A 20007-nucleotide genomic window follows, 5' to 3' on the forward strand; every position below is an offset into this window, starting at 1 on the left:
ATTGTCATTCACAGCAGCACTGATTCAGTTCTGTCGTTCTACGATGTGTAATCGAGGACTAACCCTCCAATCACTCCCCGGGACTGAAAACTGCTCATTTACCTGCACAGCCAGAGTTATTTGTATTTCTACATCCCTCAAACAGCAGGAGAACATCTCCGTCTGACCACGTCAGCAGCTGATGCTTTGTTTTAGCGTCTTGTGGGTTTTGTAATTATTTCTGATGCATGGATCCAAAATGTGTGCCGGTGGATCCCGCTGGGCTGCACTCACAGAAGGACCCTGTTCATTTAGTCCCACGCTGGGGAACCGGACCAGCTGATGCAGGACTGCTGCTCCCCCGAGCATCAGCTGTGTTTAATTAATAAGCAGGCACTTAGTGAGTCAGCCGCAAGAGGGTCCTTACTGTCACAGTCCCAGAGGTGGGTGTCCTAAATGAGTCATTAGATACTCAGCACACACACACACACACACACACACACACACACACACACACACACACACACACACACACACACACACACACACACACACACACACACACACACACACACACACACACACACACACCATCCTGCTGTGTGTGTGTGTGTGTGTGTGTGTGTGTGTGTGTGTGTGTGTGTGTGTGTGTGTGTGTGTGTGTGTGTGTGTGTGTGTGTGTGTGTGTGTGTGTGTGTGGGGAGCATCGGGGTTGTGTTGTGTGTTAATGGTCTTTTAATGACACTTCCTCGTGTCTAATCAGCTGTTCTGAAGGCTTCCAGTGTTCCAGGTATCTCAGTGTTCCCAGCAAGGGAATTCTTTTCAATGTCTCGGTTCACGGCTGCACTCTCGTTGGCCTCCTGGTTACTGCATGCGTCCTCCTCCTCCTCCTCCTCCTCCTCCTCTCTGCCTTTGAGGAAGCCAGGTGTAATTATAATCTACAAATCTGTTAGTTTTCATCAACTCATCAGCGACGGAGCCGTTTGCGCTGAGCGGGTCGTTAGAGAGCCGAGCTCGGCCTCCGGGTCCCACGGCGTGTTTGTGTTGATTAACACAATTAGAGGGATGAGAATAGGGATTATAATATTATTATTATAGTTGTGACATATTGTATTTTTACAGCTCTAACCTCAGGAGATTCATCAGGGAGACAAACAGTCATCAGAGTCAAACAGAGGAAGAGTTCCTGCTCACCTGGAGTCGGCTTTCATGTTCCAGACTCCTGTTTGTCTCTCTGCTCATATATTTTCCATAAATATGTCTTATAAATAAACACTTTGTTGTGTTGAGGATGTGAGCAGCAGGAGGTGAATTTTTTTTAAAACAGGCTTTTCAAAACATTTATTGACAATGTAAAAACATAAGTCTGGGGCCCATAAAACTCTGAGCACTGACCAAACCCATGAAACACAAATGGGGATCTTTTAAAATCTCTCATCAGACTATTTTTGTACAAACAGGTAACAAAGACAAAAACGGAAAAAGTAACTAAAATAAACACAAACAGGACAATTAGTGTATAAGACTCTTTTCATTTCCAACTTCCCTAAAAATGTACCAAAATGTATGTATATAAAACTAACATACTCTAAATAAGTAGACCTCCATCTTAATACTGTTGATACAACTAAGTCAGAGTTGTTCATTCTAATAAGCACAGACTCACACCACAGTGTGACTTTGAGGCTTTTAGAGTCTAAAGCAGCCAACTGTCCCACGCTGGGTCTGAGGCTGAGTTACACGTCTGTCCTCCCTGGAAATAAAAACAGCTCTAATTTGGACTAAAGGAGACAATGAGTGGCTCAGACTAAAACCTGGAACACAGACGGGTAGAAGAAAAAGAGAAACAGCAGTGATTGGTGGAAAGGACCTCTGCTAGAGACCGAGTTTAAAACCAACACTTGTCAGAGGGAGGACCTCCATATGTACATAATTTAAAGAAAAGTAAGTTCCTTACAGCTTGAAGTAAATACAACAAGACTCCCGTCACAGTTTAATGTAGACATACATGATGTGAGTTAACGGTAGCAATGCTACAGCAGTTTGTCTGGAAACCTCCATCTCCTCATGTCCCACATGCACCGATGATAAAACCACTTCAACAACCAAGAAAGGAAAATATCATCTTTTGTTGAATTGCGTCACAAAATGCAGAGAAAGCGTGACTTTGTGTGTTCACACAACGAACGGCAGAAAGCCGAGGAACAAACGTCACGCTTCACGCTGCATCACCTCCTGCTTTCTTATTCATCAGCTCATTGATCAACACTATTGTATTTGTGCTATCCAGGGCTGTATCAGTGTGTGTGTGTGTGTGTGTGTGTGTGTGTGTGTGTGTGTGTGTGTGTGTGTGTGTGTGTGTGTGTGTGTGTGTGTGTGTGTGTGTGTGTGTGTGTGTGTGTGTGTGTGTGATGTGTTGGCCTCCCTTACCGCTGGCATGGCTGACAGGGTAATTAGTTATAATGAAATAACGCAGCCATTGTGGACAACAATTAAGGGTAGCTTTCATCCCGCTCATTAGGCTGAGTGGAGGAGTGCCCCGGTCTTAATGATTTGATGTGAAGGACACACCCTCCGCCTGAACAAACTCTGACACACAAACACACAAACACAGGTGCAGATATGGTCACAGTACAAACAGGAAATTCAATGTGTCTGTATTTTTTCCTAACAAATAATGCAACAAGGTTTAAGATATCAGTTTAAAAATTCAGTGTTGATGTTGACAGAGTTTTAGAAATTCAATTGATGGCTCTACAGAGAATCTCACCTCCATGAGCAAACTGTTTTTTTTGTTTTTTTTATGAACATAATTCAGATTTTGTGATTCAGGCTGTCTTTTAACACAGCATTACAGAGTTAGTAATACATTATTGAGAACTTGAATTCACTTTGATCACTACAGGTCACTGTTCTCTCTCAGAGCAGAAAGAAAGTCACGTATGTTTAGAAAACCTCCATCCAATACATTGTCTATATGCAACTAATTTACAACAGCAAATATTTTCACCAACAATCTGCCACAATATTGTAACTTTTTTATGACTTTTACGGTTACAGTATTCACTCAAACTTAAACATGAAACTGTTTCATGCTCAGGTTTACACACTCACTAACAAGTGTTGGTCAGTACTCAAACCACTTCTTAAAACTTGTCATACTGTTGGTCTCGATTTCTTTGGTCCTTGTTTTCGTTCCTGGCACAACACAGATCCGGTTGCATCGGCATCTTGGTGCAGAGCAAGGGGCCTTTTTCTGCGCTTGCGCTGATTTGCATTTTTCCCATTGCACCGAGATGGGCAGAACGCTGCAACTGAGGGGAAGTGGTGCACCACATCACTTTATTTATTAACACACCACATCACTTTATTTATTAACACCACAACATCAGTATATTTATTAACATACAACATCACTTTATTTATTAACACACAACATTACTTTATGTATTAACACCACAACATCAGTATATTTATTAACACACAACATCACTTTATTTATTAACACACCACGTCACTTTATTTATTAACACACAACATCACTTTATGTATTAACACACAACATCACTTTATTTATTAACACACCACATCACTATTTATTAACACACCACATCACTTTATTTATTAACACACAACATTACTTTATTTATTAACACCACAACATCAGTATATTTATTAACACACAACATCACTTTATGTATTAACACACAACATCACTTTATTTATTAACACACCGCATCACTTTATTTATTAACACACCACATCACTTTATTTATTAACACACCACATCATTTTATTTATTAACACACCGCATCACTTTATTTATTAACACACCACATCACTTTATTTATTAACACACCGATTCACTTTATTTATTAACACACAACATCACTTTATTTATTAACACACCACGTCACTTTATTTATTAACACACAACATCACTTTATTTATTAACACACCACATCACTTTATTTATTAACACACCGATTCACTTTATTTATTAACACACCGATTCACTTTATTTATTAACACACCGCATCACTTTATTTATTAACACACCACATCACTTTATTGATTAACACACCGATTCACTTTATTTATTAACACACAACATCACTTTATTTATTAACACACCACATCACTTTATTTATTAACACCACAACATCAGTATATTTATTAACATACAACATCACTTTATTTATTAACACACAACATTACTTTATGTATTAACACCACAACATCAGTATATTTATTAACACACAACATCACTTTATTTATTAACACACCACGTCACTTTATTTATTAACACACAACATCACTTTATGTATTAACACACAACATCACTTTATTTATTAACACACCGCATCACTTTATTTATTAACACACCACATCACTTTATTTATTAACACACAACATTACTTTATTTATTAACACCACAACATCAGTATATTTATTAACACACAACATCACTTTATGTATTAACACACAACATCACTTTATTTATTAACACACCGCATCACTTTATTTATTAACACACCACATCACTTTATTTATTAACACACCGATTCACTTTATTTATTAACACACAACATCACTTTATTAACACACCACGTCACTTTATTTATTAACACACAACATCACTTTATTTATTAACACACCACATCACTTTATTTATTAACACACCGATTCACTTTATTTATTAACACACCGCATCACTTTATTTATTAACACACCACATCACTTTATTGATTAACACACCGATTCACTTTATTTATTAACACACAACATCACTTTATTTATTAACACACCACATCACTTTATTTATTAACACCACAACATCAGTATATTTATTAACATACAACATCACTTTATTTATTAACACACAACATTACTTTATGTATTAACACCACAACATCAGTATATTTATTAACACACAACATCACTTTATTTATTAACACACCACGTCACTTTATTTATTAACACACAACATCACTTTATGTATTAACACACAACATCACTTTATTTATTAACACACCGCATCACTTTATTTATTAACACACCACATCACTTTATTTATTAACACACAACATTACTTTATTTATTAACACCACAACATCAGTATATTTATTAACACACAACATCACTTTATGTATTAACACACAAACACTTTATTTATTAACAACATCACTTTATTTATTAACACACCACATCACTTTATTTATTAACACACCACATCATTTTATTTATTAACACACCACACCACTTTATTTATTAACACCACAACATCACTTTATTTATTAACACACCGCATCACTTTATTTATTAACACACCACATCACTTTATTTATTAACACACCACATCACTTTATTTATTAACACCACAACATCACTTTATTTATTAACACACATCACTTTATTTCTTAACACACCACATCACTTTATTTATTAACACCACAACATCACTTTATTTATTAACACACAACATCACTTTATTTCTTAACACACATCACTTTATTTCTTAACACACCACATCACTTTATTTATTAACACCACAACATCACTTTATTTATTAACACCACAACATCAGTATATTTATTAACAGACAACATCACTTTATTTATTAACACACAACATCAATGTATTTATTAACACCACAACATCAGTATATTTATTAACACACAACATCACTTTATTTATTAACACACAACATCACTTTATTTGTTAACACACAGCATCACTTTATTTATTAAACAGTCCCTCCAGGAAATGTATTTATCAACACTCAACATCAGTTTATTTCTTAACGTACATCAGTTTATTTATTAACACCACCACATCACTTTATTTATTAACACCACCACATCACTTTATTTATTAATATCACAACATCACTTTATTTATTAACAACACAACATCACTTTATTCATTAACACACAACATCACTTTATTTATTAACACACCACATCACTTTATTTATTAACACACCACATCACTTTATTTATTAACACCACCACATCACTTTATTTATTAATATCACAACATCACTTTATTTATTAACAACACAACATCACTTTATTCATTAACACACAACATCACTTTATTTATTAACACACCACATCACTTTATTTATTAACACACCACATCACTTTATTTATTAACACCACAACATCACTTTATTTATTAACACACAACATCAATTTATTTATTAACACCACAACATCAGTATATTTATTAACACACAACATCACTTTATTTATTAACACACAACATCACTTTATTTATTAACACGCAGCATCACTTTATTTATTAAACAGTCCCTCCAGGAAATGTATTTATCAACACTCAACATCAGTTTATTTCTTAACGTACATCACTTTATTTATTAACACCACCACATCACTTTATTCATTAACACACAACATCACTTTATTTATTAACAACACAACATCACTTTATTTATTAACACGCAACATCACTTTATGTATTAACACACAACATCACTTTATTTATTTATTTTTTTGAGACGGTTGTTTAGATGTTGCCGTGATGACACCACACACCAATCGTAAAGAGAGCACCAGACTGAGCTGGTTCTAACATTATCTACATAAACATAAACAGGAATATACAGAAAAGAAACAAACAAATCTTTCAATCGTCACACTCAATTTAATCATTATGTCATTTAATGAAATATTATCAGCAATCTTTGTGAAGATTTCACCTTTTTTTAGGGCACCGTCTGTGACTTTGATCGTTCAGTGTGTTTATATATTCAGCTTAAACACAACATAAATGTATAATATGTATGCAAATCATGTATATGATCCGACATGCATTTTGCTGGTGGACCTGCTTCATCTGCAAGGCTGGTGCTGGCGCTGTGACCTTGCCTTTGCTCCGCTGCCTGCTCTATGTTTATTTATTTATTGAAATAAACTACTTGATTCAAGGTCTAGTTATAGGGAGCACAAGGCTGAATATTACCATACTCCGTGGCAAGGTTAGTGCTGCTTTACTTCACTCCGCCATGAGTTCATCTCAGCTGCTCCTACAGACAGGCTCAACTCAGAATCCTCTCATCTGTTTTTAATGCTGATATGTTTGTAAACTGAGACTGAATATGGTTTATTTTTTCTCTTCTGTTAAACAAACACAAAAATCTTCATTGCTACAACTCAGAAACAAAAAAAGACAAAAATCTAAAAGCTCAGGTCATCAAATGATCTCAGCAGCTCCTCCGTCTGACTGACAGACTGAAATGTGCGAGTGACACTGGAAACTAAAGACGAACGAGGAAGAAACATCAATTTGACCCGAAATGTGCACAAATATATTTAAGTGGGAGCTTGCGATGAAAATATTTTGAAATAATATTGTAGCTTAATTAAAGGACCAGTGTGCAGGATTTAGGAACATCTAGTGGGGAGGTTGCAGATTGCAGCTAGCTGCACACCCCTGACGTCACCCTCCTTTTCCAAGCGGGGCTGTGAAAAACATGTAAGGGTATCTTCTCGATCCAGAGTTTGGTTTGTCCCCTCTGGGCTCCTGTAGAATCATGGCGGTGCAACATGAAGAGGAGACTCTCCCTCTATAGATATGATAGGTTCATTTTAAAGTAAAGGGAACACAACCATTCTTGGTTTGAGAGAATTAATAACGAGCACCAATGGGACCAATCGGGAAACCCTTGTTAAGCTGCTGGTGTTCATTAAAACAATTTTAAAATATTCTGTACTGAGGAAACAATTATTTGGTGGACCGGTAGGTCGCTGCAGCGTTGGCAGAGTGTCGGCAGGTTCATGCTGATTGGTGAAAATGAACCCGAGATCTGCGCCCAGTAGGAAGGAACGACTGCAAACATAGATTCGTCCGAGTCCATGACAAAGCAGCACTCGATGGAAATTTCTTTTAAATAATGTATTTAACTCACATAATAAATTTGTATACATAAGGAACAAAAGGTTGCTTAAAGTGCCTATTTTGACCCAAACCATGATCTTTTCTGAACCCTCACCACGTGGTTCACATGAATGCTTCAGCTCTGAGCAGTTTGATTCTCAGGCAAACCTTTGCAGCATGTCTCTATTTACCAAAGACAAACACAAATCTTAAAAACATACTGTACATGCGTGAGATCACAGCGCCAAGTGACACTGGAAAGAATTAAAAGGTACAACTGGTACAGCATACAAACAAAGGGCACGTCTGCTCTGCCCGGCTTCTCCAATGGAGTTCACTCTGCCTCCAGACAATAACTTAGGTTGTCTAATATATAGATATAAGAGTGAAAGAAAGCATATACTTTACAGGTGTTATTTACTTGTATTCTCATATCTCTGTTGTACATTGAAGCCCATTAAAAAGTCCAAAACGGAGTCTGCTGGACTGTTTACCATGTTTAAAGCCATAAAGCCAGATCTTATCCTATTTACAACATTCCTACATGACAGCCACAGATTCACCACCAACATCAGTGTGCTGGAATATGTGCACTCAATCAGCTGTAATCATCCAATTAAAATGAGGCATGGAGCCAATCAGAAGCATTAAGAGTCCGATCAAACAGAACCTATATGAGCATGGTTAGACTAGTGAGCTTCAGCAGGTAATGACGGTGATGGTCTGCATCCTGAGCACATAAACAAATGTATGTTTTACCATTAGCCTTGATAGGCTCTTCCATCACCCCCCTCCCTCCTCCCCACCCTCAAACACAAGACATGTCCTGTTTTAACGCAGACGGCTGAAAACACGAAGCTCCCTTTTTTTTCTCCGAGAGGAGAGTAAAAGCAGGATGATGGGCATCATTAAGATCAGCGGTGCATGCAGAGGCATTGCTGTTATAACGTCCACATCCACCACTGTAATGTTCATTAACACCGCATAGCCCCAGCACGCACACACACACACACACACACACACACACACACACACACACACACACACACACACACACACACACACACACACACACACACACACACACACACACACACACACACACATCTTTATTACCACGACAGAGCAAACACAGCATTAAACAGCATTAAGAGTAAATGGATATTTTATTAATCTCATTGTCGGGTGCAGAGGAGTTAGTTAATTCGAAGCATTGACTGCTTGACCTTTTAAGTAATGAGGGAGGGAGGAGGGGGAGCAGTGTGCTGTTTTTTAAGTTGAGGTTTACGGTTTTTTTATTCATATTATTTTATTTGAGAGCTGCAGAGAAGTGTTCAGGTTGGTATATTCTAATGATGTCCTCTCTCCTTCTCTTCATCCCCTGCCCTCCTCTTCTCCTGTCTTCCACAGCAATTTGGCAAGATTTTAGACGTGGAGATTATTTTTAACGAGCGAGGCTCCAAGGTAAGAGCACCGCAACCACGGACATGTCTCACACACACAGATGTCTTCTCCAGCTGACTGCATTTGTCCCCTGCCCTCCTCTCACTGTCTTCACTGCTCTCCTTCCCACTGTCTGATAGTAATTACGCTCTTATCAGCGATACTTGCCTCCAGGCAGCTTTTACACCTTACTGGCCTGCCATACGTTGTGACATACAATGAATCCCTCCCACTTATCTTCACGCTGACATCAGGATCTTTTCTGGTTAGTTTCCCGGCCTGTAGTGTCAGGAAGTAAGACTGAACTCTATGCTGATGTACTTCACCCAGTTGTAATCATTAACAGGGTCACAGGGGGTGGAGCCTATCGCTGCTGACACCTGGACCGGTTGCCAGTCCACCACAGGACCAACACAGAAAGACAGACAACTATACACACCTACGGGCAATTTATAATTACCCATTAATCAAAAATGTTATTAAACCTAATTATAAACCTAATAAAACATCTTAAATGGGAAGAAAATAACATAAAACCAGCAATTGCATATTGAAGTATGCCCCTCTCACCCTAAACCAGTACTATTAATTATGAAACATGTATATATGTATGGAGAAATATCTTAAACATGTGACATGATTTTTTATTTTTGGGGGAGGTAAAACTGTCTACGACTGCTGGAGTTTTTTTAAACCTTCATCTGGGGATGAAGAGAAAGAGACTTTTATTTCAAAATTCTCCCAAGTGTCTCTGATCCACAGAGCTCAGAGTTATTCCTTTTGGCCCTCCAGTTTCAGCTGCTGTTACTGACTAAATGTTGGGATATTTTTAAGGGGAAAATTTTAAAATAGCTTAAAGCCAAAGGGATTAAGTTGTTACCAGCTAACACATCACTGTTGACCTCATTGGTGTAACTCAGCTAATAAATAACTCGTTTGAAAATCTAGTTAACACATGATGCAACCTAAACCTGGTACTTTCTTCAACTGAAGTTTGATGAACAGAATCAGATGTCTTGGTGCATCAAACTGTTTGATTGACAGGTGATCTCTCTCACAAACACCAAGAAAAAGACAAATAATTAATTATACTCAAAATATGACATTTTCTTTACACTCCTTCACTCTGTGTTACAATTAAGTGTCAATTTAGAGGAAAACTAGAATTCCCGCTTTGTATTATTTTATGCCCAGCAAAAGGCAAGTGAATCCTGCATGTGTTTAGGAGATGATGGTGATAAAATATTATCTGCTGAAACAATTACAATTTCCTGCTGGATTTATTATTCAAGGCCCGGTGGAATATTGTTCTTGTACTATATCACTGAAAAAAAAACACCTAGTGGAACGTCTGATAACTAATTATGTTACCATGGCAACAGATCAGTAACATGATTGAATGTAAAAAATATGATTTCAGAGAGGCAGAGTCTCTCAGCAGTGAAGATGGGGAGAGGTTCACCACTCTGAAAGACCACAGGGGAAAATAGTTCAACAATCTAAGAATAATGTTCCTCAATGTAAAACTACAAAGAATTAGTGGATTTCATCGTCTACGGTTCATAATATCATTAAAAGATTCAGAGAATCTGGAGAAATCTCTGAACACAAGGGACAAGGCTGGAAACCAATATTGGATGGTGGTGATCTTCGGCCCTCAGGCAGCACTGCATTAAAAACACACTATTCTGGAGTGGAAATCACTGCATGGGCTCAGGAACACCTGTGAAAACCATTGTCTGTGAACACAGTTCATCGCTGCGTCCACAAATGCAGGTTAAAACTCTCCAAAGAAACCAGATAAAAACATATATACAAAGGAAGCCGCGAACTGTTGAGCTGCTGAAATCCTATATTAGGCAAGAATGGGACAACATTTCACTTTCAAAACTCTAGCAAATGGTGTCCTCAGTTCCCAAACGTTTGTTGTGTTGTTAAAAGAACAGGTGATGGAACACAGTGGTAAACATGACCCTGCCCCAACTCTGACACTAAATATGGGTGAGATTGAAATGAGATGGAAATATGGGTTTACATAATGTTAATTATAATAATAATTGCATTTTGTTTTTATTTACATTTTACACAGCGTGTTTTTGGGAACGAGCATGTAGGATATGGAAACAATATCTGGCATCCTGGTAATACAGAAACGTGGTGTATATATCTTACAGTGTCACTGATTTAGTCATTTTTTGAACAAATGCAATCCACTTAATTACCAAAAATAACAAAGCAAAAACATATAAGAAATTGCTTCTAATTTATTAAAAATCAAAACCTGAGATCAGTCATTGACAAAAAGTGATCAGACCCTTCAGACTTTGTAAAAGCTGCTTTGGCAGCCGTTGAAGCTCCGACTCTTCTCGGATAAGGCTCTTCATCCTCTCAAGCTTCATCCGAGGAGATGGGAAGCTTCTTCTAGCGTCTCCACGGATGTTCAGTAGACTTGCTCGGACTCAAGTCCATGCTGAGACTCGTCTCAAAGCCACTCAAGTTTTATCTGAGTGTTATCTGAAGGACATCAGGCCTGCTTGAGTTTCTAGAAGACGTTTGTCATCTTAACGGCTTCTTCAGTTGTAACTGACCATTGGGGAGTCACAGGTTTTTAATCTGGTGTGGGATTGGTAACAGTTTATTGAGGCCACGTGAGTTATTAGGGTCGTGTAAGGTAAAGTTTGAAAGGCTGTGAAGCTGCCTGGAGGGGATCTCAGGACTACACTGTACGAAGCAGATACGTGGTGTCTCAGAGCGCCTCCTCTGTTTAGAGATGGTTGTTACAGTTTGATGTCCAGCTGGAAATTTGTTCTTCCTCTGGTGTTCACAGTGATTGTAGTTCTGTACAGACAGTTCAGATCAGAAAATATTTTTCTTCGTGCTCTCAGAGTCATTTAAATTAGACAAACTACAGACAGGCTGTCATGATTTTTACTCCGATATGTCTCTGTCTTGTTTTCTGTCACTGTGCTCAGAAAGGTTTAGTACCACTGATCCAGTTCTGTGCCTCCCTACACATGAATCACTGATGACCTCACACAGTTATTTAGATTTCATGGTTTGCTTTTTGTTCTGACATGCGGTGTGAATTATATCTTATAAACACAGCTTTGTGCGTTTCTAAACTTTGTCCAAGCAATTAATATTTTTTACTTTTGTGAAAAACTTTAGAATTAGATTTTTTTTTTTTTTTTTTTTTTAATGTAAAAGAATTATAAAAGTTTCAGTTTGTAATTAGGAATTGTTGAGTTTAGATAGATCAGGCAAAACATATTTTTATAAATATTAAACAAAACAAAATTTACAACAATAAATTGTGCAAAAAGTGAAGGGGTCTAAGTTCTTTATGAAGCAACTACATTTAATGGGAAAATAGGATATGGAACAAATTCAATTTTGTTGATGAGTTTAAAGGATTTGATGCAGAACCATCATCCCCCACATACTGTAACATAAACCAACCCGGTATCATGGCAAAGCATGAAACAGACACGCCTGTCCACTACAGCAAAATGTGAAATAGCCACGCTTTGTGAAAGTTACACGTTTTGTAAGCGTCAAACTTACACACCTGTAAATGTCATGTGATGTACGATCATGTGACCAAGATCCCGCAACACACGTTTTAAGACCAAGTACAAAGGTCCTTTTTTGGTGGTATTCAGAGGTAGCAGGGGGGGGCAGAACTTACAGACTGCTATGTGGGACAAAGTTTTGATTCCAGGAGGTTGCAACGGTGTTCTTGAGTTGTTTTATGTTTCCTAACCCAAACCATGTCTTTTTGCTCAAAGCATCCAGCAGTTTTCAACCATGTGCATCCACTACAGGAAAACTGTAATGGACAGGCGTGTCTATTTCCTGCTGTGCCGTGATACTGGGTTGCATAATGTCGATGTGTAAAAGTCACTAGTCTATAAAACACATCAAAAACTGTAAAACTCTTGTTTTATGTTTCCATAGTGAAGAGAGAGTCCTGATTTATACCACAGAAACTGGGGTAACACTGCTGATGTAGAGTAGAGGAGTGCAACACGAAGCCTTGCTGCAGGCAGTGATCAATGAGAGCAGATATTATTTTTCAGTTTTTACTCTCCGCCTGCTTTAACCTTGTTGACAGAGACGACAAGCGAGAAGACACGGCTGTGCGGTGTAAAGGTTAGGAGGCATGTTCCACCGCTGAGCGCTACGTCTCCAGGCCCAGTCTGAGACACAGACAGGGTCTCATAAGCAAGCTGCGTCCTGGGGCTCAGAGAGTCACGGCTGACTGATGCTGTGGAGATTGTAATTGTGTGACACTTATCTGCTTTCCCACAGGGCCTCTGCACACCAGCAGAGCACCTGCAGCCTTCAGCAAAAACACACACACACACACACACACACACACACACACACACACACACACACACACACACACACACACACACACACACACACACACACACACACACACACACACACACACACACACACATCGTCAACTCCTGTGTGTGTGGACGCGATTGTTCCATCCGCAAATTCAATTAGGCCAGTTGTTAATGTAAATGCATGTTCAGCACACACACACATGACAGGGTGGCAATGCAGAGTTCCCGTGTTCCCTGGATCTCCCGTGTTCCATTGACGTCCAGTGTTCCCTGGATGTCCCGTGTTCCCTGGATCTCCCGTGTTCCCTGGACGTCCCGTGTTCCTCGATCTCCCGTGTTCCCTTGATCTCCCGTGTTCCCTGGACGTCACGTGTTCCCTGGACGTCCCTTGTTCCCTGGATCTCCCGTGTTCCCTGGACGTCCCGTGTTCCTCGATCTCCCGTGTTCCCTTGATTTCCCGTGTTCCCTGGATGTCCCGTGCTCCCTGGACATCCCGTGTTCCCTGGATCTCCCGTGTGCCCTTGACGTCCCGTGTTCCCTGGATGTTCCGTGTTCCCTTGACGTCCCGTGTTCCCTGGACGTCCTGCGTTCCCTGGATGTTCCATGTTCCTTTGACATCCCGTGTTCCCTGGACTTCCCGTGTTCCCTGGATCTCCCGTGTTCCCTCGATCTCCCGTGTTCCCTGGACGTCCCATGTTCCCTGGAACTCCCGTGTTCCATGGACGTCCCGTGTTCCCTGGAACTCCCGTGTTCCCTGGATGTCCGGTGTTCCCTGGATGTCCCGTGTTCCCTGGATGTTCCGTGTTCCCTTCACGTCCCGTGTTCCCTGGACATCCTGCGTTCCCTGGATGTTCCGTGTTCCTTTGACATCCCGTGTTCCCTTGACGTCCCGTATTCCCTGGATCTCCTGTGTTCCCTGGATGTCCTGTGTTCCCTTGATCTCCCGTGTTCCCTGGACGTCCCGTGTTCCCTGGATGTTCCGTGTTCCCTTGACGTCCCGTGTTCCCTGGGTGTCCCATGTTCCCTGGATGTTCCATGTTCCTTTGACATCCCGTGTTCCCTGGACTTCCCGTGTTCCCTGGATCTCCCGTGTTCCCTCGATCTCCCGTGTTCCCTGGACGTCCCATGTTCCCTGGAACTCCCGTGTTCCATGGACATCCCGTGTTCCCTGGAACTCCCGTGTTCCCTGGATGTCCCGTGTTCCCTGGATGTTCCATGTTCCTTTGACATCCCGTGTTCCCTGGATGTTCCGTGTTCCCTTCACGTCCCGTGTTCCCTGGACATCCTGCGTTCCCTGGATGTTCCGTGTTCCTTTGACATCCCGTGTTCCCTTGACGTCCCGTATTCCCTGGATCTCCTGTGTTCCCTGGATGTCCTGTGTTCCCTTGATCTCCCGTGTTCCCTGGACGTCCCGTGTTCCCTGGATGTTCCGTGTTCCCTTGACGTCCCGTGTTCCCTGGGTGTCCCATGTTCCCTGGATGTTCCATGTTCCCTTGACGTCCCGTGTTCCCTGGGTGTCCCATGTTCCCTGGATGTCCCGTGTTCCCCGGCTCTCCTCCTGTAACTCGAGCTCTGTCCCCGTGTTTGTCTTTCTGGCTTCTGCTTGTAGATTTAGACCTCGTCCTGACCTGCAGCGCTCTCATCTGTCCTTTGTGTCTCTTTCTTCTCTCTTGTTTTCCCCGTTTGTTTCATCACTCCCTCTCTCGACTACCTCCCTGTGTTGCTTGACCCCCCCCCCCTCCTCCCCCGGGCCACTGCAGGGCTTTGGGTTTGTAACATTTGAAACGAGTGCAGATGCTGACCGTGCACGGGAGAAACTAAATGGTACAATCGTAGAGGGACGCAAAATCGAGGTGCCTTCCTTTTCCTGTCTCTCCTCACCTCCTGTCCCCCTTTTCTCCCCCTTCCTCCTGGCTCTTTCTCCCTCTCTCTGCCTGCCTGATGTTCCCTCCCTTCCCTCTCTTCCTCCATCCTTTCCCTCCTCCTCCTCCCTCCCTGCCTGCTGCACCTTGAACGCTGCATGCCGCACCCTGATCCGTAAGTGTGTGTGAGAACGACAGACCTATTCAGCTGTGTTGCCGTATTTTTTGACTCTAATGATGAATCCTACTTTGTTGATCATGGATTTTGTGAGTGTGACAAATGCATGAGCTCACAATGGTTTTAGATTTGAGCTACAAACTCCCCTGTTTTAGCGAAATCCTTCCAGGTGCTGATCACTAATGATTAGTGAGTGTTGTTTATTGTCCTAAATCCTCAGCAGCTTCTGTTGTCATGTCACCATCCTCTTGTTTTTTACTGGTTTCATTCGTTTTTCATTTTAATCTTGTCATGTAGAAATTAATTTTTGTTTTGTTTTGTTTTGTTTTTTTTATTTTGAAAACTGATTCCCTGGAAAACCAGAAACTTCCCGCACAGCAACCCGTCTCAGCAGTTTCTCATGACTGGGGAGGAAAACGTGGCTGGTTTGCTTTTGCTTTAAACAGAACCCTAACAAGATGAATGATGTTTTGCAGGAAATATAATCTGGCTGGCCTTTAATTTGCAAAGAATATTAAAGCACATTCTATTAAAAATCAGATGTGAGCCCCTTAAATCATTAAGAAATAAAAGAAAATCTATGATGATAAATATCTTTTAAGATCTTATACTGAAACACTTCAAAATCTTTTTGGAGATTTTGAAAATGCATTCATTGATCCTGTTTTTAAATTTAGTTTTCTTGGACGTTGAATGTATTTCAGCGTCAGATCTTTGACTCGCTGCATGTTCCTCCCTTGCTGAAATGACAGATTACCAGCAGTGCATGGAGAGTGGTTATGATGTGGATTATTCACAGTATGCACACTTTCTGCTTGTTTAGTGTGTTTGGTTTTGTGCACCGGCCCTCGCGCTAACCTCCGGCCGTCTGCTCACAGGTCAACAACGCCACGGCCAGAGTGATGACCAACAAAAAGGTGGCGAACCCTTACACGAATGGTGAGAGGACAGCTTTATTCTCCTCTTCAAAGCTCCTTTCTGTTTCTCCTTTTATTTTTTCCTCCTCAGGTCATTAGTTTCCTGTGTTTTTTCCACTCTCCAGTTTTCTTACCCATCATTCACTTTCACTGCCTGATTCAGACCTGGCTGCATTACAGAGCAGCAGATCTTATGGGTGTATTTATGAGAAGAAGTAAATCATTATGATGCAATTCTGCCCGCTGATCTTGAATGGAAAAGAAAACCAAACACTCACAAATGGAAATCGGGCAGCAGAGTCTGCCTTCACACAAAAATAGTTCTTCACATTTGATTAATGAAATCAATGTTTGTCAGAGAGGCAGTCAATTTGGTCTGAAATGTCATGCAAATAGCAAAGTTAAATCTTAGTTGTCAGGGAGAGATGTTGAAAGGGTGAAAATAAAAGGGCGGCAGAGGAAGAGGAAGATTGGAGATGGGATTTAAAGCAGGTGGAGGAGCAGGAGGAGGAGGAGCAGGAGGAGGAGGGTCTAGGAGATGGACCAGAGAGTGAATGGGTAAAAGAAAAGAGCCAATAAAAAGAGCCAAGAGTCATTCGTAAAGAGGCAGCGAAGGTCTTCAGGGGATGTTTCTCTCCTCCATCGCTCTCAGAAACAAACTCAGTGGAAGAAGAGAGGGATGGAGACCAGGAAGAAAGAGGGGGAGGGACATGTCAGCAACCTCTTTTACACACACACACACACACACACACACACACACACACACACACACACACACACACACACACACACACACACACACACACACACACACACACACACACACACACACACGCACACACGCACACACACACACCTATTTTCTCCTCTCATGTATCACTCTCTCTCTCTAAGTTCTGCTTATGGTGCTTCAATAAGATTTCATAGCAAACGGCAAAACAGAAATTCACAGGTTTTAATGCACGTTTTTATCAGTGTTTAAGGTCAAATATTTCTAATGATGATAATAATAAGACATCTCCATCATAAAAAATGTAAAGAAAAAAAACTGCATGAAAACCAGGTGATGCAATAATCAGAGATTAAATAGAACTTTACTGCTATTGTCTCAAACATTAAAGCTTTATTTATTATAATCAGGTCCTGCATCATCAGTACAGATACAGATATATAGTAATAATAATAGTATTAAATGTACTTCAAATGTAATTAAAAAAAAACATATAATAAGATATAAATATAATATATATAGATATTGAAAATGTTCAAAACAATGCCAGGTACTAATGTAATAATTGTGATTCATCTGTTTCTGCATGTTTTCCTGTATTATAATTCAGATTATCATTTAATAGTGTCAGTAATTAATTAAATTTTGAAAATGATCCACTTCTACAGACATTCATGCAGCAACGCTAACAATCATCCTGTGTGTGTGTGTGTGTGTGTGTGTGTGTGTGTGTGTGTGTGTGTGTGTGTGTGTGTGTGTGTGTGTGTGTGTGTGTGTGTGTGTGTGTGTGTGTGTGTGTGTGTGTGTGTGTGTGTGTGTGTGTGTGTGCGTGAGTGAGTGTGTCTCCTGTGCAGGCTGGAAGCTGAATCCAGTGGTTGGAGCAGTATACGGTCCTGAATTTTATGCAGGTAAAGAATTTCTGAAATCTCAGAAAAAATACTTTAGTAGACAATATATATACATATTTATATATATATATACATATATAGTAACAGATTTTTATCTTTATTCTGTTTATACAATTATCTTCAACTGTTTTTTTTTAGTTATTCTAGAAATATATATATATTTATTTTATTAATTTCCTTCACTGTGTTGTGTGTCAATCCTGCTTGTCTACCAGGTTGAACCTAAAACAGATTTACATGTTTCTATGTGCAAGCCTGGCTGCACTGATTTATTTGTGTATACATTAGTGTGTGTGTGTGTGTGTGTGTGTGTGTGTGTGTGTGTGTGTGTGTGTGTGTGTGTGTGTGTGTGTGTGTGTGTGTGTGTGTGTGTGTGTGTGTGTGTGTGTGTGTGTGTGTGTGTGTGCGTGTGTGTGCGTGTGTGTGCGTGTGTGTGCGTGTGTGCGTGTGTGTGTGTGTGTGTGTGTGTGTGTGTGTTAGCTCAGTTTGAAGTGGCAGCTTGGTTTCATTTGCTAGATGTGCTGAGACTGTCCGCTCCCTTTAACTGCACTCCGTTTTGCTCATTAGTGTGAAATCTGTTCGTTCCCAGACAGCTTTACAGCCCTCCTCTAAATAACAGGCCTGACAGAGGGAGGCCATCCATCTCTTTTATTTCCTCTTCCCTCTTTTCCTGCTTTTCTGTCTCTGTCCCTTTTTCTGTCTGTCGACTGCAACCTCAGATGACCTACTGCAAACTGTTTTCTATTCTCTGTTCTCAGTGGATTAATCCTGTGTGTGTGTGTGTGTGTGTGTGTGTGTGTGTGTGTGTGTGTGTGTGTGTGTGTGTGTGTGTGTGTGTGTGTGTGTGTGTGTGTGTGTGTGTGTGTGTGTGTGTGTGTGTGTGTGTGTGTGTGTGTGTGAGTTACTTTTTTACTTCAATCTTAAATTCACCAACATGTGCAGAACCTCCACATGCTCATGATTCTTCCAACAACACAGATAACACACGTGAGCACAAACTGAACTCAACATTTCAGGTAATAAAATGTTCATCAGTTTATCACCTGTATAATAATTATATCACATCCATACTGATATCATATCACTCACTTCATTCAGAAATATTCCTAGAATAACTGAAAAAAAACCAGTAGAAGATAATTGTATAAACAGAAAATAAAGATAAAATCTGTTACATCTTCTTGAAGAAATGAATCTACTAAATGAATAATGTTTCATAAACTGCAGGTAAAAGATGTGTTCACACACCAGCGGTCACAGAAACACGAGTACCTCAAGCTCTCCGTGCACATCACATGGAGAGGTGTCTGAACGTCACCTCGTCTTCATCCTCGTATTAACAGGACACGTCGTTGAAGGCTTCATGAGTTCAACAGCACGTTACACATCTCTAACTACACATCATGTGCAACACACATTTTACATGTCAGTCAAACACTCGACTACCATTTTATTAAATTCATTCTCCATCCTCTAAACACACAAACACACTTCAAAGACATCAAATATTAGTTCTGATAAGTTATTATTCATTTATTTATTTTTGTACACATTTAACACATTGGTCAGCTGGCAAAACAATGGAAAAGCAGCAACACTGAAATGTATTTTAAAGCTCCAAAGAATTATGTAAATATAATTTTTTGGAGCTTTAAACCTTTTGTTTTTCTTTTAGAAAAAATAAATAGATTAAAAAAAAAGGTTTAAATGTTTTATTTGTTTAAAGA

At 39.9% G+C, this 20007-nt stretch overlaps 1 protein-coding gene across 1 annotated transcript in view; it reads left to right on the top strand.

Annotated features, from left to right (window-relative positions):
- The window catches only part of LOC138636269 (RNA binding protein fox-1 homolog 3-like), a 66303-nt gene that overhangs the window by 17495 nt on the left and 28801 nt on the right, over positions 1 to 20007 (top strand). Inside the window, exons 4-7 of the mRNA XM_069724207.1 lie at positions 9292 to 9345; positions 15446 to 15538; positions 16604 to 16664; positions 18227 to 18280. Coding sequence (XP_069580308.1) covers positions 9292 to 9345; positions 15446 to 15538; positions 16604 to 16664; positions 18227 to 18280 — 262 coding nt within the window. The remainder of the gene's footprint in view (positions 1 to 9291; positions 9346 to 15445; positions 15539 to 16603; positions 16665 to 18226; positions 18281 to 20007) is intronic.

Source organism: Brachyistius frenatus, unplaced genomic scaffold, assembly GCF_029030835.1.
Source record: "Brachyistius frenatus isolate BFR_SWC_R1_liver_20210118 unplaced genomic scaffold, ASM2903083v1 Contig_364, whole genome shotgun sequence".
Lineage (NCBI taxonomy): Eukaryota > Metazoa > Chordata > Actinopteri > Embiotocidae > Brachyistius > Brachyistius frenatus.